The sequence below is a fragment of the Sceloporus occidentalis genome, unplaced genomic scaffold (assembly GCF_023333645.1).
Source record: "Sceloporus occidentalis isolate IW3139 unplaced genomic scaffold, rSceOcc1.0.p SCAF_9, whole genome shotgun sequence".
Lineage (NCBI taxonomy): Eukaryota > Metazoa > Chordata > Lepidosauria > Squamata > Phrynosomatidae > Sceloporus > Sceloporus occidentalis.
In genome coordinates this window covers 47,829,493-47,856,743 of record NW_028316989.1, presented here as the reverse complement: position 1 = coordinate 47,856,743, position 27,251 = coordinate 47,829,493, and the positions used below count along the sequence as shown (strand labels likewise).

General features: G+C 42.9%; 1 protein-coding gene across 7 annotated transcripts in view; it reads left to right on the top strand.

Moving 5' to 3' along the window:
• The window catches only part of LOC149307480 (multiple epidermal growth factor-like domains protein 11), a 282,125-nt gene that overhangs the window by 195,177 nt on the left and 59,697 nt on the right, over nucleotides 1–27,251 (top strand). For all 7 annotated transcript variants that reach the window (XM_089539259.1, XM_089539256.1, XM_089539257.1 and 4 more), the window contains 3 exons: nucleotides 3,636–3,772; nucleotides 9,801–10,013; nucleotides 19,109–19,283. In XM_089539259.1, coding sequence (XP_089395385.1) covers nucleotides 3,636–3,772; nucleotides 9,801–10,013; nucleotides 19,109–19,283 — 525 coding nt within the window. The remainder of the gene's footprint in view (nucleotides 1–3,635; nucleotides 3,773–9,800; nucleotides 10,014–19,108; nucleotides 19,284–27,251) is intronic.

Below are 27,251 nucleotides of genomic sequence, written 5' to 3'. Positions count from 1 at the left end.
CCCTAGAGAGAGCACTTCTCTAGGCATTTGTAGGTCCTCTGGTGCAGTTCTATGGTCAACATCTGGCAGATGTTGCTGGAGGACCTAGAGGTTCCTAGAGAGACGATCTCTCAAGTAAATAAATAAATAGTATTTTATTTGCTGTTTTCCCATTTTCATGGGGGTCCTGTGCCTCTAACCCCAGCGAATGTGGAATGTGCCTATTGTATAGCTTGATCATATAGAGGAGGCACTTCCCCATTTGACCTTATGGACCAGCATCCTGAAGCTTGTTATGTCAATCTTTCCGTGCACATTTGTGCCAAGACAAATACAGCTAAGGGGCTGTTGCCCAAGCAACTTTTTTGAAAGGAGAGAGAGATAGAGATAGCATTCGGAGAGATTTCTTCAAAATCATATTGTTGGCTGTTTTGTTCCCTGGGGACAAACCTGTAGTTAACAATGTCTGCTTTTGAACCAAGCTAAGTTTTTTATTTGGAAAAAAAACCCCAAACAAACCAAGAAAAGCCAGGCCAAGGACTCTAGGGAATGAAGCCAAACTTTATAAGTAGAAGCACTCCACTTGTAAATGCTGGGGTTTTAAGTTTAAGGGCCCTCTCCAGGGCTTTCATAAAAGAAGAGGAAGATTCTGCACACAAAAACACAGAAGCTTTTTCTTCATCCTTCGCTGGGGTTTTTAACACTTGGTGCTTGGAGTGGTCTGTTCAAGCCCAGCTCCATCAGACTAGGGAACTTGAAAGCCGAGAGATACCTGAATAATGTGTTAGCGGTCCCCGGTCTGTGGAATATCGTCTTTGACTGCAGATGTTTTACTTGCAAATTTCCATGCGCTTTGAGAGGGAGAGCATGGGATGTACATAGTGTACTCTGGGTATGTGCAAGCTCTCCTCGGAGTTGTTCAGAACTTTTATTAATATACATTAATGTAATGCCAACTTGATTTCGACTGGGACCAGACACTTCTCTCCTCCTGTAACATCTTTTTTTGGTGCTCTCTTGGGGTGAATGTGATGAAAAGCAGGTCTGCTAAGAGAGTTGCTCCCTTGAGGAATCAGGTTCCCAGTTGAAATAGGTGGAAAAGGAAGATCAATATGCAAACACACATGCACACTCCTCTCTTCCTTTCCAGTCTCTTTGTTTCGGAGGCTGTAGAGAGTGCGCTTTCTGCATAGATGGGAGCATCCAGCAAGCAACCCAATACTTTACAGTAGTCATTATACTAATAATTGTATAACCTGACGCAGTTGCACAAGGGAAACTGGTTCTAAGATGAAGGATGTCCCAGGCTGCATCCATGCTGGAAAGGAGGAGAGTACAAAATCAAAACATATGTCAAAGGCACCATGATGCATTCACTGTAAATTGACTGGGCCTGCTGCCACACTGCAGGTTTAATGCAGTTTCAGACCGCTTTAACTGTCATGGTTCCATGCTATGGAATCCTAGGATTTGAAGTTTGTTGTGGCATCAGAGATCTCTGATGGAGAAGGCTAAATATCTCACCAAACTACAAATCCCATTCTGTAGAATTGGGAATTCCATAGAATTCATAGCATCAAACCATGGCAGTTAAAGTGATGTCAAGTTGCATTAATTCTGCAGTGCATAGTCACCCAAAGACTCCCCCAGGGAAAAGAGGGCTGTTCTTTTGCTCCGCTTAATATTGAGAAAGGGACACCCAGAAATGCAGAAAGTCTTTGAAATGTTGCTGACGGAACTTTCGGTGCTGATGAGATGCATCAAAAACCTGCCTTGCAACTTTGCTCTGACATTTGTTCCTCTGGAGATGGTGAACATTTTGTATTCCCTTAACACACATTTTGTGCCAAACGATTCACACCTCTCCTGAGAGACACATTCCCGGAGCATTGCGCTCTCATCATTTGCTGACAGAAATCCTGTCCTCTTTGAAACATGATGAGCAAATGCATTTACTTTGGAGATAAGTGGATATTTATTTCCCTTTCCTGGAGAGGGAAAGACAAAATAGCACATCATGCTGAAGCCTAGACGCTAAGTGTTACGTTAGCATCTAGATGCTCCAAGGTTTTTCTTCCGTAGCAAAGGAACCACCAATCACCAGTTAAGAGAAGGTTTCCATGTCCTTCAGGATGTTTAGCCAAAGCACTTGTCTTTTATTCTGAGCAGTTTAGTGAATCTTTCTGGTCAGTGAATGAAGGACCTGTCAGAGAGAGTAAACTGTAAAGCCACTCAAACTCTCATGTGAGATGTGTTATATTTTCCTTGGCCTGAGATCTATTCAATGTGTCACACACACATCTGCAATGCTTCAAGGTGCTTGTCAGAAAGGAGATGGACAGAGGAATGGATAATAAGGTGATTTTCCTAATCTTCATTGCGCAGATTGTGTAAGTGTCTGGCTAAGTTACAAAGAACAAACAGCATTGCATTGGTTATGTTTTAGACAACTTTATGGATTCTGAGCCACAAACACGGTCAGTTTCCAAGATTGACTTTTGCAGGAGAAAATGTATGTAAAGCTTAAGCTTTGCTCCAGATTAACTTGCTTTTCCGTATCAGGCTTTAGAACTGGAACATGTGAAATAATCACAAGGAAGGAGAAATTGGTCCAGGTGCAAAGTGCCTTTTGGCAGCACATTTGGAAAGAGTAGCAAAGTCATGCGGCATGATTTCTGAGCATTCATTTCATTTCAAGGTATCAACTGCTGGTAGAAATTGAATGAGAAGGGCTTTTATTAACTCTGTGCCACTGCTGGGGCCTTTTGTCAAGGTGCAGAAAACATCCATTGTGTATAAAATGACTGGTTTCAGAGCAACTCGTGTTCAAAATGCTGGAATCACATCCTTCAAGTGATGCATTGTTGTCAGGGGCATTTGGTAGTTTCCATCTTATCGGACTCAGAATATTTATTCTGAAATTTAAAAGAAGATATCTAAGGCCATGAATCCACAAAATAGTCATACCTTTGATAGCTCCTATTAAGAAGCCTTAACTAAAATTTTGACCAGCTGCTTCAATGTTGGGACTCCAACCTGAAGTATATTACAATATATAACTGTACAATGGGAGGAGATGTATAAAAAGGTATGGAAATTAGCAATTAATGATAAATTGACATGCAGATTGAAAGTGAAAAAAGGGGGGATTATGGAAAAGAAGCATCTTGGATGGAATTTGGAAAGAATTCACTGAGAACGTATTGAGAAAAGAAGAGGGAAGATTACCTCCATGAGAGGAACTGAGATTTTGGATGGAATATAAAGGTGAAAGTGGCTCCAGGGAAAGGGAGCACTGAGGTGCGATATAAAAGATATTCTGATAAGTTGTAATAGACTGTAGAAAATATATATATGGAATTATGTATTGTATAAAATTCATTGTATGAACTTTAGTTTCAATAAAAATTATTATTAGAAAAGAAAAAAAGGAATGATAAGCAACACGCCTTCTTTCACAGTCTCAAAATGTTGCAGGCTTGTCTTGGTCCCAAGTTGAATTAAACTGACAGTTTTCTGTCTGCGAAGTTGGAGGCTTTCATGGCCGGCATCCATAGTTTTTTGTAGGCTTTTCTAGAACATGGCCACATATCCCCCCCAAAAAAACACAACAAACTTATCATTTTCTGTCTTTCTCTATCCTTTCTCCGCTATAGGGCTCTGTGTGTGCCCAGCCATGCCCATCGGGAACATACGGCGTCAACTGCAGCCAGGATTGCCCATGCCACAATGGTGGGCAGTGTGACCATGTAACAGGGGTATGCCTCTGTACAGCAGGATACATAGGAGACAGGTGAGTGACAGCCAAAGCTCTTGTGTTTCTGTGTGCCTTCAAGTGGACCGTTGACTTATGGCAACTCTGAATCTCATGGGTTTTGCTTTGTCAAGGAATCCTCAGATTTGGTTTTGCCAGGTCCTTCCTCTGAAATATTGGCCTCGTTCCCACTACCTTTTAAATCGGATTCAAACGACCCTGGTTCCCACTTAATCCGAATCACTGAAGCTCTAGACCCATTTAACCCACATCTTTTTGACGCTGATTTTCCCCCGTTTCTTTTTCAATAAATCAATTCTGCGCAAGTGTGAACCACAAGCAGATCGAAACCGATTCCAATTTCCCCTTTGGTCGGCTGGAACCGAATCATTTCGAATCGATTCATTTGTGAATGGGAACCACAAGTGGGCTATTTTGGTGCCAGACAATGACAGAATATGCGACTGGGGCAAGTGTAGCATAAACCATGATCCGATGTTGAATCAATCCATCAATTCGGATCGCACACCATTTCATCTGTAAGTGGGAATGAGGCAGCTCAGATAGCGACCCCTGTGCTTTCTAAAGGTCCTGTACAAATATATCCATACAAATATCTTTTCATTGTTTCCTTTTGGGGCAGGGGTCTCCCTTTTCTTATTGTACCATGCAGCTTCTTGTCTACCTGTTTTTAATTCTTGGTCATGCAAACTGGAAAACAAAACTTATTCATAGTAAAAAAAACAACAACCCAGGTCTCAAGTGCTAAAAATAAAATAAACTAACTCCAAGACAAACAGACAGCCTTTTCTGTATCGTCATGCGATCTGCTGCGTGGTTGAAATTGGATGCATTTTTCTAAAGCGATGTTATCACTCTCAGGGCTATTATTGGCAGTGCTCCTCTATTTTTGTTATTAGCTAGGCTGCTTTGTTAATGCCTCTTATGAAGCATAATGGATTACATTTAATTTAATTTAGATATTTACAGCAATAAATTTAACAGGGAGGGCTCCATGTTTACAAGATATGCAAATGATACGCAGTCGGACCAATTAATCCCCACAAGAATAAGCAGTTCGTTTCTGCGTTTCAGGGGAAGGGTATATTGTGACTTTAGGAGTTTATCGCACTGGGGCTAATTTTGGCATTAAAGAGAGATTAAAGCGCATTTAAACCATCCTGCAAATAAAGCGAAAATGGCGAGTAACTGCACAAATGATTATCACACGCAATTGTGCAAATAAAGTAATATCAGAAATGTATTGTCGCTGAAATCCCGAAAGTAAAAACATGCACTCTAATGCTTCTTTGGGACCACTTCAATTGTGGGTTTTGTGTGACGTCATGTGAAATTGTTTTGCATAATTACGTGATTTTTCTGGGATATTCGTGGGATAAAGTCCCAATCGCCTTTGTGTGATAAACTCCTAAGGCAAGGGTAGCAGGTAGTTTTCATGTCAGTGAGATGGAGAATATATGCTCTGGGTTGTAGCCTGAAATGTAAAAGAATTTGATTCCTAAAACAGATCCAGAACCTTGGACCAGTCCTTTAAAGTTTTGACCAAAACCCAAAGCAGTTTTATCTCCCAAATGTCACAGGGGCCACCAGTTGCACTTATCCATATGGTTTGCTTTTGCAAACTTTTCTCAGCTATTCCCAAATCTTTTGCTGCGTCTTGATACTGCTTAATGCTCTCGCTGTTCCATCTTTGAAAAGCTCTAAAGGTTGGGGAAGATCCCTCAGAAGAACCACTTGAACAACCACGAGGAACTGGAGCTTTTCTTTCTCCAAAAAAGATAGGACATATACTGTTTATACTCATGTATAAGTCTAGACATGTTAGTCAAAAAGTTGACCTCAAAAACCTAAGTCAACTAATGTGCCCAAGTTCAACCAGGGGGTTTACATAGCCAAGCCAGGATTTGAACCTTGGTTTCCAGTCATAGTCCCCATGCTCAAATCATTGCACCACTTTGGCTGAATATGCACCTATTTGCTAATTTTTAAAGGAAGCACGCCTCTGAAACAGAAATGCACATAGATACAGGCTTGGATCCCAAAAATTGGGCACAAGGGCCAAACCTATGGGAACCTAAGTGCTTGGTGCCAATGATGGATCACTAAAATCCTTTTCTCTTTTCATTTCCCGGGGCTGTTAACGGTGTTTTCATTTAATTTGAATGGGACCAACCAGACCATTTCGTTTTTGTCACTTTTGCTCCCTGAAATTGAAGGGCTGAAATAAGATTCTTTTTCTCCACCCCGTTTCTAGTGACCTTTAAATAAATCAAGACAATGTTCCTGTTAATGGGTGGGCTGTTACAACAATCCCTGCTGGAGCCCATTTTTATTACTCCGAGAAAGTAATCTGTATTAGCCTAGAGCATACAGTCCCGTAAAAAGAGATAATAAAACATGTATTTTTAGATAAATATTTGATAGAAATAGCTTAGGCACACACATTGAAAAAAAAAAAGCCCGTGGGAGTTGAATTGCTACTTTTTGTTGTTCACTTTCTGGTTAGCGGAACATGGCTGTGCATTTTGAATAACTCGACAAGTGCCACATTGATAGCGCCGGATAACTCCTGCATTGCGCTGAAATTATGCAATCTGAGTTAACCAGCGGAAAATGTTTGCATTGTAAACCCCTTTTAAATGGGAGCAATAGCTTTGGCTTGAATACCAGCCGCGGAAATAAGTTCCCAATCTTTCAACTGTCAAGGAACTGTATTTTAGTTGTGTTTTTCCATCTCGCCGCACGATTAGGATCTGTCTGTAGCGAGTACAGTCCCATCCATTTTGCCAACAATTGTAATGAGCAAGCTTGTTTTTCCTCCCGCTGTTTTGTTGCCCATAAGCATTTCATAATGGTATTTATGAAAATGTACGGCCGCCCAACGTTTTAAATGTCCGCGATTCTTTGGATGCTATTTCAAAATCTTTTCATTGCCCAGAAGTATATCGCTGTCGAGAGAATAGGTAAGACGGCATAATGCATCCATTCTTATGGGGTCTGCATAGGAAACAAATACTGTTATGTGCGTGCAGTGTGCTAAATGAGACGTTGTAATGTTCAATATTTTGTGAAATGCAGCCATTAATTCTACGACTGACAGGTGTATTAACCCAACCCCAAATAATTGTGCATTTATTAAAGCCCAGTGGTGGTGGTTATAATGTGGCTGTCTTCAGATAAGGAGGAAGCCATGTAAAATTGGACAAGAAACATGACGAAGGTGCAATCGCTCATTGTATAATTTAATTGAGCAATGCATCTGGCTGCTAATGGTGTTGCAGGCCCATTGAGATGGATACCTTGCAAAGTGAGGGTGTTTCCTGAGCAACTTTAATTCCTGCGGTGACGATCTTTGCATGCCAAAGGAGCCATTATTAGGCATAAAATTCCTCCTCGAAGGTGGCTTGATCTCCACAATAAATAGCTTGCTTCCAAGTGTTAGCAAAATAAGTGTGGCAAGAGGGAGCGGGTGGCTAATTATGTAAATGGATTAGGTCATTGATGTTTCATTTTGAGATCCTCTTTGCGCTCTGCTGTATCGTGCTTTATCTCCTATAAATATAGGATGATATAGCGGGGTATTGACTACCTATTTGTCTTGTGGAGTATTGTCCTTTTCCGCTTAAATAGGCAGGACTGCACTTGGAAAGCAAACTGTCTTACAGAAGATCGTAGGCCTGCCAGAAGGAGTTGCCAATTCTTTGGAAAGGAGGCATGCCAGGCGGTGTGGTGGAGAGAAGAGTCTGCCATCAGTCTTCCTTTATTGCCACAATGTTGTGTGTACTCTCCAGATTGCACAAAAGGAAGGGAAACCCTTGCCCAAGATGAGTTAGAGGGACACTTGGCGACTGTTAACCAGCAAAAGTCTCATTTGTGGCGAACAGAGGGAATGCAAATGGACTTGGTCCAGTGGCACCATAACCAATGTTTGTTGGTGGCCCTTGTGAAGGACCTACAAGCGTTGCCATGGTTTGGGCCAACACAGCTTGACAATGGAGTTTTGTGAAATATAGTAGAAGAAGTGGTGCCAATCGTGCTGCTAATCTAACACGGTCATAGGTCCTGTTTGCACCAGCCAGGGTTCTCTGGGAGCATCCTGGTCCCAGAGTTGCTCTAATGTCTCCCCAATAACACAAGCCCTTAATTCTAACAAGGGCAGCTGTTCACATGTGTGTCCTGCTATGCCACCTGGCACATCTGCCACTGTGTCACATTGCTTTGTGCTGTGGTCAGAATGAGGCAGAACAAGTAATCACAAAGGGCCCAAACAGACTAGCCAAAATAAAGCTGCTTCAGGTCACTTTGGAGGTATGCTATTTAAATGATGCATACATCCTAAGAGTCCGAAAGCCGTGCCAAAGCCATGCTCCTGTCCTAAGGACTGGAGCATGGCTTTGGCCCAGCTTCTAGCCTCTTAAGATGCAAGTGTCATTTAAACAGCGTACCTCCAAAGTGACCTGAAGCAGCTTTATTTTGGCCTGTCTGTTCAGGCCCAAAATCCTCTCCTTGGAAAGCCATTCTGCAGACTCCACAAAGTATCTGTGCTCTGGCTCCTCTGATTTTTGGAAGAGGCAGAACGTCCTGCAAGAAGCACATAGCTTTGTCAGCATGATCTGCCACGAAGGACCCCCATGCCGTGTTATTAGTAAAAGCCTTATCATGAGAGTAGCAGGGGCTGAGAATTGCCCAATCAGCATTAGTTTAATCCCGCCATTGATTAAAATGTTTACAGTAGCCGCCACGCAGAGAGGAGATTGTTAAAGGCCGTTTTGTGTGTGTCATTTTGCAGACGATGCAGGAGAGAGTTAAAATATGAGGAGGAGGAGGGGAAAGGTTTTAAGCATGCGTCGCTTGCACAAAGAAGAACCAAGGAGTTGGGGGGAGGTGGGGAAAACAGCAATGAAATTGTCTGATGCAAAATGGAAAGTCCTAGTTCCATTGCTGGTTCAATTGGCTATGTTTTTCCCAGGGGCTGGGGTGAAACCAAATTGTTGGCTGCCTCTGCATGGCAGAAATAATGCAGTTTTACACTGGCATTAACTGCCATGGCTCCATCCTTATGGGATCTTGGGTTTTGTGGTTTGTTGTGAAGCCAGAGCTTTCCAACAGGGAAGGTTAAAAAGATCACCAAACTGCAAGTTCCCAATTTCCATAGCATGGAGTGATGGCAGCTAAAGTGGTGTCAAAACTCCCTTATTTCTGTAGTGCAGATGCAGTCATAATCAACCATAAACATTGATTTATATGTTTACATCAGAGTTCACAAAACAATGATTCCAAAATATTTTCAATTAGTCCAGTTAAATACAAATGCCTTTAACTTTAGCATCCTGCAAGGTCAGCCCATTTAGAAAAAGGAGAGTTACTCTCCCAAGCATATACCATAAAGTAAGTACATTTAAAAACAAAAAGCATTTCTGTCTGTGGAAAACTAGTTTCACAGGGACAAGAACTCATGCCTTCCTGGTGTGCCATGAAACCCACTGGCTGACCATGGGCAAGTCACCCTCTCTCAGGGGAAAGCAATGGCAAACCTCGTCTGAACAAATCTTGCCAAGAAAACCCCATGATAGATTCATCTTAGTGTCACCATAAGTCAGAAATGACTTGAAGATACACAACAACAACCAAGTAGTGACAGTACATTTTTCTTGTTCATGCTTATACCTATTGTTGCTCACCCTGAGCTCAGGAATGGGGTATGTTACACCCTCACATACCAGTTTCGCCATAAGTCAGAAATGACTTGAAGGCACACAACAACAACAATATGGAGATGGCCAGGAACACTGATCCACTTTTGATCCACCAAGGACAGCAGTATTGATACTGACTGACCACAGACCTCTACAGTGTCAGAATGCAAGTATTTTCCAAGTTCTACTTGGAGATGGCAGGGGTTGAATCTAGGTCTTTTGCATGCAAAGCATGCACTGTACCACTGTGCCTCCTAGGGTCTCCTATTACTGTTAAACATGACTGTCTCTTACATGCTCTCCAGAGTCTGTCTGTTCATAATAAACAAGCTCCTGATGCTTCTTTGCAGGTGCCAAGAGGAGTGTCCGGTGGGCACCTTCGGCTTCCAGTGCCTGCAGAAATGTGACTGTGAGAACCGCGCCAAGTGCTACCACATCAATGGGGCGTGCATGTGTGATCCGGGCTTTAAAGGGATTCATTGCCAGGAGCGGATGTGTCCTGAGGGATATTATGGCCTCAAATGCAACAAAAGGTGTCCTTGCCACACTCCAAACACGGTCAGGTATGCACACCGTGTTTTGCTGTTTGCTGTGGGAGTGATAGATACATTAGAAAGCTTTTCTTGGGCAGGGGCAGGGGAAGATGTCAGACAAGGTGGCTTTCTCTGGGCACACCCCAGCGATACAAAATCTCCCATATGGACCACCTGCTGAACCTAGTGGAAGTAGGAAACACATGGAAACTTTGTTGGATGGGCTCAAAAGAATCTACAATGGGGTGTTGAGCAGCGAGAGGGTTTACTAGTGATGTGTACACCCAAGTGGTGATGTCTGCACTTGTGGGAAGGTGATGGATGGAAATGCTTTCCAAACAGGAATGGAATAACTTTCCCCTTAAGATCCATCAGTGACACCTTTATTGGCTAAACGAAATGCACAATATACTTGTTGCAAGCTTTCGAAAGCTTGCAACAAGTATATTGTGCATTTCGGTTGGCCAATAAACATATCACTGATAGATTTTTGTTTGTATTTGTTAAATGGACAACACAGCTACCCCTGAATGTGTTCCCCTTAAGAGTCCATGTTACTTAGGGCATGTGCTAGTAGTGGTTAGAGTCCTTCCTTCCTTCCTTCCTTCCTTCCTTCCTTCCTTCCTTCCTTCTTTTTCTGATCATGTCAGGCTTTGATACAGGTGTAATCTAGAAGGGTTTCTACCTATCCCTCCACTGCCACCAACTATGAGAGCTTCCATTCATTCCCACCTCTGCCATCAATGTGTGGACTTCCTCATGTTCCAGCATCATGACCACCAACCATGGGGACTGCTCCATGCTATGGAAACCTGGGATTTGTAGTTTGTTGTGGCCCCAGAGCTCTCAGACAGAGAAGGCTAAGTGTCTCACAAAACTGCAAATCTGAGAATTCTATCGCATTGAGCCATGGCAGTTAAAGCTGCATTATCCCTGCAGTGTAGATGCAGCCTGAGTCTCTTTTCCACCCCAGCATACTCAGTAGCTTCAAGTTCACTTGGCCCTGCATAAACCAAGACATTTTTCATTTGTCAGATCTTTTTCTGGCTTTGTGCATACTACATTTCAAATTGACAGCTTTCAGCTGAGAGGCAAACAGGAAGATGTAGAGGTGTAGGCTGCTGAATTTTTTAGAAAACGCGATGTTCAGCCCCCCCCCCCCCCCCCCGTTCCTAATTTTCGCCTCCTTCCTCCTGCGGATAAATATGCAGGGTCGATGGTGGGACTGACTTCTCCATAAGATGATGAGGATAATTCATGCCTCAGTAAATGTGGCTGTAAGTCATTCCTAAAATTTAAAACAAGGAGGGTGAGAACCTGACTCTCCTGCTGATATCGGGTAATCGTCTGTCCGCAGACTACTAAAACAGAATAATGCCAGGCCTTGGGTTAAGCATGCAAGCGACACAACACAGTTCTGCAATATGTTGGAAACAGATCTTGGCATTTTCCTCTTTTAGGGGGTGGGGGGGGTGGCAACTTCCAGAATCCCTCTGCCACCAGAGCCACTGGCCCCACTGATCAGGGATTCTGGGCACTGCGATCCAAAAAGTCACTCTGCCAAATTCTGGCTAGAGGAAGTCTGCTGTTATGATTGTTGGAGAGATTATCTTACACTTGAAACAGGCCAGCATGGGGTTGATCACACATTTTCTGTTACTGGAGCTGATCATCCCTGTGGATTTGGCTTCATTTTTCCAGAAATGCATCACATCTCTAGCTTTCCTCTATGGTGCAAATGCTGCTGAAACCTGACTTTGCAGAGTAAAGCTGCTCTATGGGAAAGCTTGAGATGTCTTTCAAGAGCTGCCTTCCAACCATCTTGTCACATAGATATATTTGAAATGCAACCAATGAAATGAAATCAAGCCTATTTAAGCCCCATTTTCATCTTGTTCCTCCACATGGAGCAGGAGAGGGATTGTTTCCAGCTGGCCCTGGGCCCAACCTCCGTCATCCATTGGCCAAAAGACCACATTCCTCTGTACAAAGAGCACTTGATAAGTGCACAGAGGTTGGCTTGCAGGGGGAGATATACAACTTGAGGATGAACCAAAGTCAGTCACACCCCAACTGAGAAGCTTTTTACCTGGCAATGCCATCCCTGCCTGGCATGTCTTCAGGGCACATGAGGACCAGTAATGTGGACTTCTCTGTCTACTCTGGTTTTATCTACAATCCCTACAGTAGCTTCTGGGGGAAATTCTATGAGTCTATGATTCTGTTATTCTAATACCAAACAAGTATTAGGCACTATTTCTTTGGGCTTCCCCCCCATTTAATGCTCCAGTTGTTGGAGACAGCTTCCACCTGAAAACCACCTCAGTGGATGGAGGCTGGCATTGATGAAGGAAGACTTTATTTCCATGGAATTAGGTGCCTTTCTTAACATGTACTCCTTTGGTAGGATGCTTGCACCATGTTTGTGCAATCCATCCAGGTTGTTATTCACCGCTGGTTTCCTTTTCTTTTCCTGTCTGTCTGTTTTCTGCCGTCTTGCCTTGAAGCATTCTTGTCTCCAGATGGTATCTCCTTCTCTTAATAAATGAGTCTAGTCTCTCGGTTGATAAGATCTGTCATTCCGCTCAGTCTTATCTCGGTCACTGTGGAACAAAAAGAAGATAGCGGGAGGCGTAGATCCATAGATGTTCTTTGCCTTCATCCCAGTGGTGTTTCAGCTTTTGACTTTCCAAGGAACTCTTCAGAAGGCTATCAAAGTTGGAAGACAAGGGGGCACCTCACCTGGGGGACTCCAAAGACACCCAGTGACTATTAGAATTTGGGCTTCATCTCAGTCCATGTTCCTGTAGCAGCGCTCATGCTAAACTGTCCTCCCCAGAATTCATGAAACCAGTTTCCAGGGTTTTGTCACATTCTTGTGACCATGTTCTCTCCACATCTTCATGGACGACGCAGGGCCTAATTCCTGGTTCTGGTGTGAACTGTCCGGATGACATACAGCCACTTCAGCACCGAACCCATGGTATACCACCCTTCTGTGTGCACCTTCAAGTCACCCGTTGACTTATGGCAACCCCATTTCATAGGATTTTCTTAAGCAAGGAATACTCAGAAGTGGTCTTTCCTTCCTCTGAAATATAGCCTGCAGCACCTGGTATTCGTTGGCGATCTTCCATTTGAGTATTAACCAGGGCTGACTCTACTTAGCTCCCAAGGTCAGAGAGTCTTGGTGCCTTGAGGTATTTAGGCCTTGTGGGTACGTGTATATGTGCCTTCAAGTCATCAGTTGACTTATGGTGACCCCAGGAATTTTATAGGATTTTCTTAGGCAAGGGATTCTCGACTTTAGGTTTTCTAGTCATTTCTTCTGAAATAGAGCCTACAGAACCCAGTATCCTATTCGAGTACTAACCAGGGCTGACCCTACTTAGCTTCCAAGATTAGACAGTCTTGGTGTCTTAGTGGTTTGTAGGCCTTACACTGGATTAAATATACTCAGCTTTTGCTTCAGATCTTCCCAGAAGATCCGGAGCCCTCTGGAACAATACCGGGCAGCTATTCACAATGTGTCTCGCAATGCCACCCACTGCCACTGGCATGGATCACTCCCTCTAAGGTCCGAACAAGATGCCCTGGTACGTCATTGATATTGAACACCTTGTTTTCAGACTCAGAGGGAGCAGCTTGAGGAGAAAGTTGGTGCCACAGTCGGACATCACTGGAGTGCCCAGGTAACAGGGGGACTATGTGAGAGCTTTGGGGCCAGGATGCAGAGACAACCGAAGGATGTGATGGACCATACGTGGCCCGGAGCCAGTATGCAGCCCCAAGTCTGGTATTTTTTAACAGTCCAGACTTCTCAGTCTTTCATTTCATTTTATTTTTTAATACAAGATGCCACCTTGCACTAGAATTTTTTCTCCCTGTCCACAAAGAGCGAGATCTGTCTCTCCAGGAGACCTCCAAGAATGGTGATGCTCCTTATAAATGAGTCGCACTGTTAAAAAAGGAAAGTCACCTCATTTTTCAAAACCAGAAGTGGCCTGTTGGCAATTTCTCGATTTGTTGTCTCCACCTTTTCTCTGTCTGCTCGGCCCAGAGGCGAAAGAATTGCCCCCCTGTTAGACTCCGGAGAGCTGCGCAGACCTGGATTTTGTGGGTGATGTAAAGGATCGAGTCTTGAATTAAATGCACACAAAGTCAGAAACAGAACTCCTCTTGTGAAGTGAGCTTGTACAAAGGGGAGTGAGGAATGGATTAAGGAGATGGGAGATAAAGAGGGGAATATGGCTGGAGGCGGAGAGGTTGAATAGACTTTAAATGTGAGCTGTTCTAAAAGGCCCCTTCTGCCTCTTATTGGCTCATGCAGTTGCGTTTCATTCTGTTTTCCTTGAAGTTTACCACTCACATAGTCTTTATAACTCTTTTGCTATTCATAAAGTGTCCGTATTTCATATGGGGATTTTGAAAAGGAAGAAAAAGAAGAGTTCTTTTATTTTATTTTTTTAATAAAAACTCCACCTTGCACTAGAATTTTATTTTATTTTTTAACCAGGAGTAGCTTTTTTCAATCGAATTGTAACAGAGCAATTCAGATTGCCAGGGAAGCGTATATTACGTTTGGAAAGATTTAATTTAGCTATCCGACGCAAAGCTGGCTGCAAACGTACTTGGGACAAATGCAAAACCAAGGCGACACAAGTCTTCTCCTTTGGCGTTTAGTTTTCTGTCCCCATTACATGAAGATTAATTTTTTGCGGGGGAACAGCAGCATTTTTTATTGCTTTTCATCTAAATGTTAAGAGGTGTGAACCGAGCAGTGTATAATTTCCAGGAGCACTTTGTCAAGCGGAAGACTTGGTGCGCGTGTGTTTTTATTAAGCTGATGAATTGTTTTAATTAGTTACGAGAATACTCTGGAGGAGCATATGACAGCTACAAAAGTTGGTAATTTTAGTCACAACATTATGTGCTCATCTCTTCTGTTGGCAGGAAAACAAATTGGTGTCTTTGGAGGGGAGAGAAGTCAAAGAAAGGGAAAGAAATGAAAGCCATGCCAGTCAAGACAATGTGTTTTTTTATGAATAGGGCATTTTCAAAGGAGTTGATTTCATCAGAGCTACTTGGCCATGGCTTGGCACCAGCACTCTTTGCCAGCAAAGGCTAAATAATAATAATAATAATTATTATTATTATTATTATTATTTATATCCCGCCTTTTCCTGAAGAATCAAGGCGGGTTACACAAAATAGATAAGATACATAATACAACATAATCAAACTCATATATCCCTTATCCCTTACCTAAACTAAAATAACAGCATTATAATTACACTAAACACTAAGCTGACCACATTATAAATACAATTTAAAATTCAGTTTTAAAAATAAGCTAACTTTAAAATAGGCAGGATTTGGGAGAGACCTTGTAAAACTATAAATCCCAAATTCATCACCTGGTGCAATAAAACATGTTTTTCTTCCTTCCTTCCTTCCTTCCTTCCTTCCTTCCTTCCTTCCTTCCCTCTCTCCTCCTCTTCCTCCTCCTCTCCATCTTTCTCTCTTTCTTTGCATTTGGTGAGCAGGAAGCTCTTTGAATGATGTGCAATGGAGAAATTCAAGGCCTGAGCATGGGTTGTGCATTCAGTTGTGCAACTGTGAGATCCAGCATGGCTATACTGGTGTATCTGATACTATGCTACACTACAGTCTCTTTCATACCATGCATCTATATGTACAAATAACACAGTTTGACACCACTTCTAAGTGCTGTGGCACCATCCTATAGACTCCTGAGATTTGTAGTTTGGCAAGATGTTTAGTCTTCCCTGCCAAAGAGTGCTAATGCCTCACCAAACTACAAATCCCAGGATTCTGTAGGATGGTGCCATGGCAGTTAAAGTGGTGTCAGACGGCATTATTGCTACAGTGTTGACGCACCCAATGTCAAAACATGTGCATACACTCCAGAAACAACTGCAGCCCATCTCCAACAATTGTACCCATGTGAATCATATCCATAATAAATAATGTAGTGTACGGTCATGGCAAGATTGCAACGATTAGCATGAAACAAAATTGTTTGTTGTTAAAATTTATGGGTGTAGTTGTACACAAAGCACCTTCTCATCCAGTTCTTTACTGACAGCGGAACCGTTTAGTACCAAAACAGATTCCTTGGGGCTGAATAGAGAGAAAAATAGAGGCTGGTTATAAAGCAAGGCTGGGAATGATTCATCCCCCGAATGTTGTTCCAACTACATCTTCCAGCAATCCTCTCCACTGGCTGTGTTGTCTAGTGGCTTGCTGAGATCTGTAGCCCAACAACATTCGGAGGGTCACACATTGTGAAACGTGGGTATAAAGCAGCGATGCAACAGATAACTGCCCTACATGTGTTTCAGCCAGAAGTCTTTCACAATACACAGTTATGGCACTTCCATCACACTTCAGCTGCCATGGATCCATTTATTTATTATTATTATTAACCTTTATTTATAAAGCGCTGTAAATTTACACAGTGCTGTACATACAATCTTTTTAATTGGACGGTTCCATGCCCTCAGGCTTACAATCTAAAAAGACATGACACAAAGGGAGTGGTGGTGGGGAAGGGGCCTGTCTAGTAAGATAATACATATAAAATACATAGCAATACAGGAAATGATTCAATAAAACAGACACCAAAAGAACATCAAATAGCAAGTGACAATTATGCAATGCCTGGGAACGCTGCCCTGAACAGAATGGTCTTCAACTCCGTTTTGAAGCTGGTTAAAAAAGTGATGGCTCTTGCTCGCGGGGGAAGAAGGTTCCAGGAGTGAGGGGCAGCGAGTGAAAAGGGGCGAATCCGGGATGGGGCAGAGGAAATCCTGGGCTGGGACAGCAGACCTTGACTACCAGAACGGAGGGCCCTAGTTGGAAGGTGAGGAGAAAGAAGGTCTTATAAGTAGGGAGGGGCCAGTTCATGGAGGGCTTTAAACGTTGACAGCAGGAGCTTATACTGAATGCGGAAAGGGAGGGGGAGCCAGTGAAGGGATGCCAACACAGGAGAGATATGGTCAGAGCGGTGGGTGGAAGTGATAATGCGTGCAGCTGAATGCTGGACAGAGATTAAAGGACAGAGGTGAGAGAGAGGAAGCCCAGCCAGGAGGACGTTACAGTAATCCAGTTGTGAGACCACTAGGGCATGGACCAGGATCTTGGCAGAAGAGACAGAGAGATATGGTCAGACTTTGGCAATATTGTATAGAAAGAATCTACAAGCCTTGGCTGTGGTCTGGATCTGAGGGGTACATGACAGAGAAGAGTCAAAGATGAAACCAAGACTGTGGGCTTGCTGGACTGGTTGAATAGAAATGTTGTCCACAGAGACAGAAAAGGAGTGTTGAAGGGTGGGCTTAGGAGGAAAGGCAAGAAGCTCCGTCTTGGACATGTTGAGCTTCAAACGTCAATGGCGCATCCACTGCAAGACGGCTGTGAGGCAGGACGAGACTTGCTGTTCAAGCCTTGGAGAAAGGTCAGGGGTGGAAAGATACAACTGGGTGTCATCGGCATAGAGATGGTAGGAAAAACCAAAAGAGCTAATGAGTTTACCTAAGGACAGTGTGTAGAGAGAAAACAGAAGGGGACCCAGAACAGAGCCCTGGGGAACTCCAACAGATAAGGGAACAGAGGATGAAGTCTGTCCACCTGCAACCACTGCAAAAGATCTACCAGACAAATAAGATCTAAACCAGTCGAGAACAGTCTGAGAACCCAAGGTCAGAAAGTATATCCACTAGAAGACAGTGATCAACGGTGTCAAAGGCTGCAGACAAATCGAGAAGGAAATCCATGCTGCAGAGTCTTAGGGAGTTGTAGTTTGGGGACACTTAGAATTCTCTAGTGCGCTTCTAGCAGAGAATTTGAAGTGCTTCACAAAACATCGAAACTCAGCAGTCCATAGTAGGGACCCATGGCATTTAAAGTGGGATCAGAGGGCTATACATGTGCTGTGTGTGGAAGAAACCCTTTTCAGATGCTTTCACCTGTTCCATCATATCAGATTTTGGGCTGAAGATAATATGCAAAATGATATGCCTTTTCCTGCAAGACATGCTAATACAAAGCCATTTATATGCACTGGTATATGCAAAAAAATGTGCTTCTATTTCTTTCCGTTTTATTGACGTCTCTTTTCTTCATCATCCATCGCTTTCAAAGGTAACACAATCATTTTCTGCCGGCATATGTCTATAAATTTTGAAGCAAGGGATCCTTCCCACCCAGGTTTTGCAGAGACAAAGCCAAGGATTTTGAGTACCAGCAGATCTCATGGCAAATTTTGTCAGCATCTCTATCATAAAGCAAAGCTGGGGAATCTCTTTTGACCCGAGGCTTAAATTTAGCTTTAAAAATGTTCTCAGGAAGTGCATCCCTTTAAAAAACTGTTTTTATTTTTTGCAAATTGCAAACCAGAATGATAGAAAATCAGCAATAAATCGTGTGACGACATGTTTCAGAACTATAAATGGAATACAGTTAATTGGAGGAAAGAGGCATCGTTGGTATGTAAAGCAGAAAGCCATTTAGATAAAATAGACCTTTAATGGTGGAGATCTCTCCCCAGATCGCTATGTGCTGACAGCAGGAGATAAGCATATTGTTAACAGGATTAATAAACAGATGCTACCCTTCAAATAATTTATTGTGGTCTGGTGGGTCGGATGGCATTAATGGGAAGACCCAAATGACCAGCGTATTTTAACTTAATGCTCCTACGGCTAAGAACTCATCCTTAAGAGAGGCATTTCCGCTTTCCAGAACGTGTAGAAGAGTCTAGTGCAAAAGCTGGGAAACTATCAAAGGATGCTTGACATGGGAAAGCAGTGGGGAACCCAAAGAGGGCCAGATTCGGCCCCAATGCTTGAGGTTCCCCATCTCTGGAACAAAAATTGCATGTCACGAAAGAGTTGGAGGAGAACTGGGAATCCGGGGCTGTCGTTCTCCTGGAAAGTAGAGGAGTCAGTATCGTTGTACTGCACAATGGATGCTGTTTGACACTATTTTCACTGCCATGGTGTCATCCTGTGGAATCCTGGATTTGTAGTTTGTTGTTTCTTCCCTTCCCAAATGGCAAAGCTTCTCATTGAATACCTGCCCCTGGTTTTCTTTTTTGGCAGCTGCCATCCTTTGTCTGGGGAATGCAACTGCAAAGCTGGCTGGGCAGGACTTTACTGCAATGAAACCTGTCCCTTGGGATATTATGGAGAAAGCTGCCAACAGGTCTGTTCCTGCCAGAATGGAGCCGATTGTGACAGCATCACGGGAAAATGCACATGTGGACCGGGATATATGGTAAGCCCTGGCATTTGCCTCTCCTTTGTTGATGCATTTGAAGATGCTTTGGTTCTGAGTTTCTACATGACATGGTGTTGGACTGGATGGCCTTTGCGGTCTCTCCCAACTCTATGATTCTATGATACATATTTGACCAGTTAATTTTTGGACTGCAAGTCTCCAACTAGCCTGGCCTATGTATCTTAGAGATTCTGGGACTTGCGGTCCAAAAATGTAACATGTCCAGTCTGTTTTATGTGGTTGAAGTGTGCGTTTGTGTGTGTATAAGAGACAGAAAAAGAGCAAGAGAGATTTTATTTTAAAAAAACCTTTAAGTTGTGTACAGCAAACTAACCTTTCACATTTTGTGAACTGCTTCTCCAGGAATGGCTTGGAAATCTTAATTTAGCAATAGATTCCCCCAAGCAGCCTGGCCTATATATCCAGCGATGCTGGGACTTGTCATCCAAAAAAGTAGTATGTCCAAGATGTCTTGTGTAGTCGTGGAGTGTGTATTTGTGTAAGAAAGAGAAAGAGATTTCATTAGCAAAATGTTTTAAGCTGACCATATGCATCTAAGGAAGTAGACTGAAGTCTAGGAAAGCTCATGCCACCAACTTCTTTCTTTCAGTTAGTCTCAAAGGTGCTACAAGATCTCTCTCCATCTCTGATTCTACAGACTAACACGGCTATATCTTTAGATTTTAAGTTGTGTACACCACACTGACCTTTCACATTTCACAAACTAGCTTGTCCAGCACTGAATTGGAAAGATGTAAATCTTAATTTAGCAATGGGAAATTGGGAGGGCCATCTGGATTTGGTGGATATTTTTATTCAAACATCTGCCTGAGTGTGTCTTTGCAAAGGGCCATGATAATCTATTTAGGGACAAAGTGGACACAGAAGGATCATCCATATTTAAATGCATTTTGAGTGTGTGTTATTGGTTGGGTTTTTTTTTTAATGATGAGCTGTTTTATTTTATGTTATCAAACTTATATCAATTCAAGTCATTTGTTTGCCAAGAAAAACCCATGATAAGTTCGCCTTCAGGTTGTCATAAATCCGAAATGACTTGAAGGCACACAACAAAGAAGAAGAAGAGTGTGGCTCCCAAGATCTTGAGCCTGTTGTAGGATATTCTCTATAAAGTTTCCTCCATGTCCAGATTCACAACATGAAATGCTCTCAAGGGGTGCAACTCAAGCCCCCTTTTGGTACGCATGTGTTTACCCACCAGTAACCAAAATAACAACACCTCATTCCAAAGTAACATTCTCGAAAAGGTTGATGAGTTTTTTCTGCCCTGTTTGGAAAATAACATTTCATCTCCCGCTAAAGAGCCTTCTCTACGCTGACATTTAAACAGCTTGGTTATTGAAAATAGCACCATAATCACTGAAGCATATTTAGGCATTAGTACCATTGCGCTCTCATAATATACAATAATCTCTGGCAATTAGTCCAGGAGGAGTTGTTAAGCCTGGGAATTGCTAATTTATTGTGGTGGAAGTGTGTTTGTCATGCATGCAACGAGTTGGGGTCCGGAGTTGCTGTCTCAGAATGGGTTGCGGAGTTTTGTCAGAATCTGCTGGCTCTCAGAACTGGTAGTCCTCCTCCTTGGAGTGGAAAGCACCACAACATGATCCATGCTCCCCATGCACCACAGCATGATCCATGCTCCTTTTTAGTTTCCAAGCATGCAATAGAGTGGACAGATTGTACAATACTAACAAATACTAAATATCCCAAAGGCAGCAGATTCTGTCTGATCTTGGAAACTAAGCAGGATCAACCCTAGTTAGTTTATGAAGCTATCCAAGGTCTTTAACCCTTGTTGTTGTATAGTCATGCACCACAGCATGATCCATGCTCCTTTTTAGTTTCCAAGCATGCAATAGAGTGGACCGATTGTACAATACTAACTATCCCAAAGGCAACAGATTCTGTCTGATCTTGGAAACTAAGCAGGATCAACCCTAGTTAGTTTATGAAGCTATCCAAGGTCTTTAACTCTTGTTGTTGTATAGTTGTGTGCCTTCAAGAAACTTTTTTCTTATGGAGACCCTAAAGTGAACCCATCACAGGGGTTTTCTGGCAAGATTTCTTTGGAGGCTTCCCACCTTTACCTTCGTCTGAGGCTTTCCGCAGCTTTTCTCAGCTGGATTGCTCTCCTCCAACACCCAGACCTCTCTAACTTTTCTGTATGTGGGCTTCCCTTACCACTAGACCGCCAAGCCAGGCTTTAGATGACAACCGCAACAGATGTGAAGGCTTGGGTGAGAATGGAGGGGGCCTACGGATGTCTTGGTTCAATCCCTTTGGGTGCTTGATAGGCACACCTTGAATTGGGCTCAGCTACCAAGAAGCACTGAAGGTTTAACTGAGAGGTGGGTAAGTGCATGGGGGCCACTACGCCTCATGGGATGCACCAACACTTGGGTGATGCACTGGTAGTTACAGCACATCACTTCTGCATCACTGTTGGGCCTATCCAAGAGGGAACTGTAAACGATGTAAACCACTGCACTGCAGACAGTTTGAAAGCTTTTGTGATGAGTTTCAGGCAAAACACCACTTGAAAATGATAATTGTAAGTTCCCCATCTCTGCCAGTCCTGGATCATGCTGTGGTGCATGAGAATCGTGAATCATTCTGTGGTGCATGGGGAGCATGGATCATGCTGTGGTGTAGATCTATCCTCGGCTAGGTGGCCTTTTCTGCTAAAATGGATATTCTGCTCAATCTATATATTCACCTCTCAAACCCATTCCTATCCTTCGTTCTATCTTCCCAGGAAATTTCTTTTTTCCACTGACTGTGTTTCCAGCATTTGAAAACAGTGGATCTTTTTCTATAGAAGTGGGATATGTACCGTCTTCCCCGCTGTCCACAGATTTAACCATCTCTGCCTTAAAATGAATCTTAAAATATATAAATTCCCAAAAGCCAACCTTGGTTTTGCCATTTTATATAAGAGACGCCATTTTACTCAGCCATTGTAATATAATGGAATTTGAGCATCTACAGATTTCGGTATCTACAGAGTGGTCTGTGAACCAAACCCAAACAAATACTAAGGGCCTGCTGTGTTTTCTTCCTTCTGTAAAAGTAGCTGGTTTATGCAGAAAAAGTCCATTCAAGCATCTATGTCCAAAAAAGAATGAAAAGGGGATTTTTAAAAAATAAAAAACAGTGTGGAAGTTTTTTTAAAAAGGAGACTCATGCAAAGGTATGGTTTGGAGTATTATATATTCCAGGTAATTACGGAAAGGGCATCACCTCCCAAGATATGATCAAGTGAAATCAGATTCTGCTGCCAAGTGAATGGTAAGTGACACCAAAAGGGAGAGAAGAGGGGAGGAAATCACCAGCATTCCTTCCAAGTGTTGCCCAACATCTATAGGGCTGCAAAGACCATTTGGAGGCATAGATTTGCAGATAGATTTATGCATTTCGAGAAAAACTGCTGTGCAAACCCCCTCTTTCGTTTCTTGGCCAGTGTTTCCAGGGCAAAATGAGATGGCTAACTAGGCAGAAATGCATCTTAGTTAGGAACATCTAAGCGACATTTGGAAAAGCCGTGGTCGCTGTATCGTTTTGCATTCCTGAGTGTGCCTGAGCCGAGTTTAGCAATGAAAGGTCGGCGGGTTCAAACGCTTCCTCTCTTTAATTTTGCCCTTGTCTGATAAAGTTCAGGTTTATGTTGAAGTGAGGTCAAAATTTGCCTTCCTCCTAGAATAAATTCCAATTATTTTTATATTGTGCTTTTTTAAACGGAGGGTACAGTATCTCCCAGCCGATAGAAGAGGGGAAGGAGCAGCACCTGCCTGACAATGGGGGCACCTGTAATTCAATCCAGAGGTGGATAGACTGAGCTGTAAAAATAACAGTTCCCACTCAGTGACCCGCGAGACCTGGGTTCGAATCACAGAGAGTCATTACAGAGCTTGAGAGCAAGTCCTTGTATCTTAGCCTCATTTCCCTGCCCTTGTAAATGGGGATGAGAGGGCCATTTGCCTTGAGAGTGAAACCATCTACAGGACTTTATACATTATGGATACATTACTATATGAATAATAGGTGGGAATAATTTGAGGACTTTATTATGCGTGCATATTTTCCCTTAAATATAGAAAAAAGATGGCTAAGTGGCCATCTAGATGCTGGAGGAGACTTCTGCGGATACTGTGGACTACCACAAAAGACAAATAAAGGGGTCCTAGAGCAAATCAAGCCTGAACTTTCCCTAGAAGCCAAGATGAATAAATGGAGGCTGTCATGCTTTGGCCATATCATAAGAAGACAAGACAGCATAGAAAATATAATAATGCTTGGTAAGGCAGTAGGAAAAAAGGAAAATTGCATTACAGGTGGATAGTTAAGGAAGCCATGGCTCTGAGTCTGCAAGACCTGAGCAGGGAAGTTGGTAACTTAGAGGTCTGTCATTCATAGGGCCACCATGAGTCCAAGTTGAGTGGATGGCAGTTAACCACAGGATATTTATTATATTAAGCTGTGGGGGGGGGGGGGATGCAGACATATAGATACAAAATGTACACTCCGTTTTTAAAATACAACTCGGTTTCTTATTTCTGTAGAAGGGCAAATGCCTTTGCATAGGGGCAGTGGTGCACCCATAGACCACACCAGTGTGATTCAAAGGCTCACAGGGTTGTCGTTCTTGCTGTGGTTCCCTCCCTTGCCATTAATGCCTGCTTTCTTCCAGGGAGGGAAAGGATGCTCACAAATAGGTTTTTTGTGAGTTTTTCGGACCATGTGGCCATGTTCTAGAAGAGTTTACTCCTTACGTTTTGCCAGCATCTGTCGCTTTGGCATCTTCACAGAACAAACTCTTCTAGAACATGGCCACATAGCCTGAAAAACCCACAAAAAACTAGGGATGCCGGCTATGGCCTTACATTGATACTCACAAATGTTCTCCTCCTCAACAAACCATGGAGTCAAACTGCAATGCAGAGGCAACCTGAGTCTTACTCTAAACCTTTAAGGCTGCATCCACACTGCAGAAATAATCCTGTTTGATGGCACTTTAACCACTGCGGCTCAATGCTCTGGTCCGACAACAAACTACAAATCCCAGAATCCCATAGCACTGAGCCATGGCAGTTCAAGTGGTGTTAAACTGGATTATTCCTACAGTGTAGATGCAGCCTTAAAAGATCTTTGAAAGGCACTATTAAGCAGAGATGCATAGATTTTACTCAAGATGCAGAAGGGTGGCAGCATTGGTGGTTCTGTTAAAGTTTTTGTAAAGATAAATCACTGGGACTCTTGTCTATAGTTTGCAGTTGCTGTAAAAGGCCACAACTTGATGACACATGCTTTTCAGGCTGCGCCAAGTGAATGAGCATTACGAAGTGCTACGCTGCGGTGACAGGGTTTTTCTTCTAGAAAAAAAATGTATTCTAAATATTAAAGAGCCTTTAACGTAATGGCAGGAGGGATGTCAGGGGCTGTAAAGACTTTCTGCATTGTCTAAAAAGAAAAGAAGGTAGGGGAATTCCTCCAGACCTATAAAGACTGAAGCTGTGCTCTCATTTATGGCAATGCAAGGTAGTGAAAAAATATGCGGGTGGAAGGATTTGGAGATAAGGGACCAATAAGTCATTAGGTTTGGAATTTCTGTTTCATCTCTGATTTTATGTCCGAAAGGGAAGCACATGCCCAAAGAAGAGCAGGTGGCATTGGTGTGTCAATTAAATATGACACAATGCCATAGCGGTCCTCACCTGGCGCACAGGGAAGTCCTGAGACGACCCTCCGGGAATCACCTGTTCCCTCCGAGGGCCATTAGGTGTAACCTTGAAGCAGAGCTGGCAATGCTTTCCCTGCTGAGTCTCCCAACTAATTGCAACTTTCTTGGAGAGAATCATTAACAAGATGCTGAGCTGGCATTCAGGGATAGCACTTTCTTTCTTTTTTCTTTTCGGGAAAATAAGAAGCAGCTCATTTCATTGTCTTTCCTTGTTGCAAAATGGATTTGACTTTGGTCCTGTTCGCTGTTGGACTGCGGAGCCTCTTTTAGATCCAGTCTTACTTGGGGCCTGTTTCCACTGCAGTTTTCTCAAGAGCTTGGAAATGTCAAGTTTTGGACTATAATTCCCAGAAGCCCCTAGAGAGCATGCCCATAGTGACTTGGGTTTCCAAGTCCAACATTTTTAAAACTCTTCCAAGCTCCAAGACACCTGGAGTGAAAAAGATCACAGGTGAAAGAAGTCACAACATGGATCTGCAGAAACTGACCGACTGTTTTGAGAGTCTGTTGTAGAATCTGTGAATGCTCAAGTCCAATTGTATACAATGGGATATTATTGTTGTTGTTGTTGTTGTTGTTGATATTACATTGAGTCCTTGGTATCCACTGGTATTTGGTTCTAGGACCCCCATGGATACCTAAATCTGTGGATGGTAAGTCCAGTTGTACTCAATGGGTTGTTATTATTGATATTACATTGGGCCCTTGGTATCGGCTGGGGTTTGGTTCCAGGACTCCACATGGATACCAGAATCTGGGGATGCTCAAGACCCATTACTTACAGAAGCATAGTAAAATGGTGTCCCTGATTTAAAATGACAAAATCATGGTTCACTGTTTGGAATGTATACATTTTTGGGGAGGGAATATTTTCAAGCTACAGATGCTTGAATCCGTGAATAAAGATCCATGGATATGGAGGGCTGGCTTTATAATAAAGTACAGTGGGTCCTTGTTATCCGCTGGGGTTTGGTTCCAGGGTCCTCTGAGGATACTAAAATCCATGGATGCTCAAGTCCCATTAAATGCAATGGTATACCAAAATGATGTCCCAAATACAAAAGGGGAAATCAAAGTTTGCTATTTGGAATTTATACTTTTTAAAAAATATTTTCAAGCCATGGATGCTCGAATCTGTGGATATAAAATCCATGGATAAGGAGGACTGACTGTACAATAACATCCAAGAGGGTTGCCATCACCATCCTCTGAGGCTGAGAGGCTGTCACTTGCCCAATGTCAACCAGTGGGTTTCCGTGGCCAAGCAAGGATTCGAACCCTGGTCCCCAGAGCCATAGTCCAATGCTCAAACCACTGCGCCATGCGGACTCTCAACACTTCAGCCAGAAAGAAGCTTATAAAGCTGAGAAGCCCTTGAACTCTTGTCGACAACGGAGATATTCTGCTACCCACGATTAGCTCCTTGGTGCAAACTGATGCTATATATCATGAGGAGGTGACAGAACCTGTATTACTTGAATGGGTTCATCTCCTTAAGCTTCCATTTGTCGAAGGCCTGTCTGCAGTTATTGAACCCAAAGCAGCCGCCGGCAGCCAATAGCACTCCATCACCAATATGAAAGGGATTTGATGGGAAAGGCATCAACTTGCCTTTCTGCCTTCATTGGGGAGATGGTTTCCCTACAAGACAAGAACATCCTTTTCAGAAAAGAAGATGCTCTTAGCAGTCCCAGAGCCATGCCCTTTTCAAAGATGTCCAAGCCGTATCCTACATAGATTGTCTGATAATAAAATTTATGAGCGATCTAGAGAGAATTGGAAAGGCACTAGGTTTTCGAGAGAGAACACCGGCTTTGGAGTCTTAATGCTCAAAGGTTCTCCATGGAGCCATGGTTCTTGTAAGTCAAGATCCAGTATTTGGGGAAATCTCTGTGCAAAGCTCTATTGCTGGGTCGACTTAAGGAATCCCACCAACAGATGGGACTTTGCACCAACATTGTGCGTGTATGTTTCATTGTCACACTGTGAATCGGATGGGATCCACTGAGGAATGGCAATAATACTGTATATATTCGACTATAAGTTGACCTTGTGTATAAGTTGAGGGCATGTTTTGGGGCCAAAATTATGGATTTTGCTATGACACGTGAATAAGTCAAGGGTAAAATTTAAGGGTATATAGCAAAGGAGCTAAAGGATGAAGCAAAGCAAAACAAAACTTACCAAATTCTAGCAGAATAACT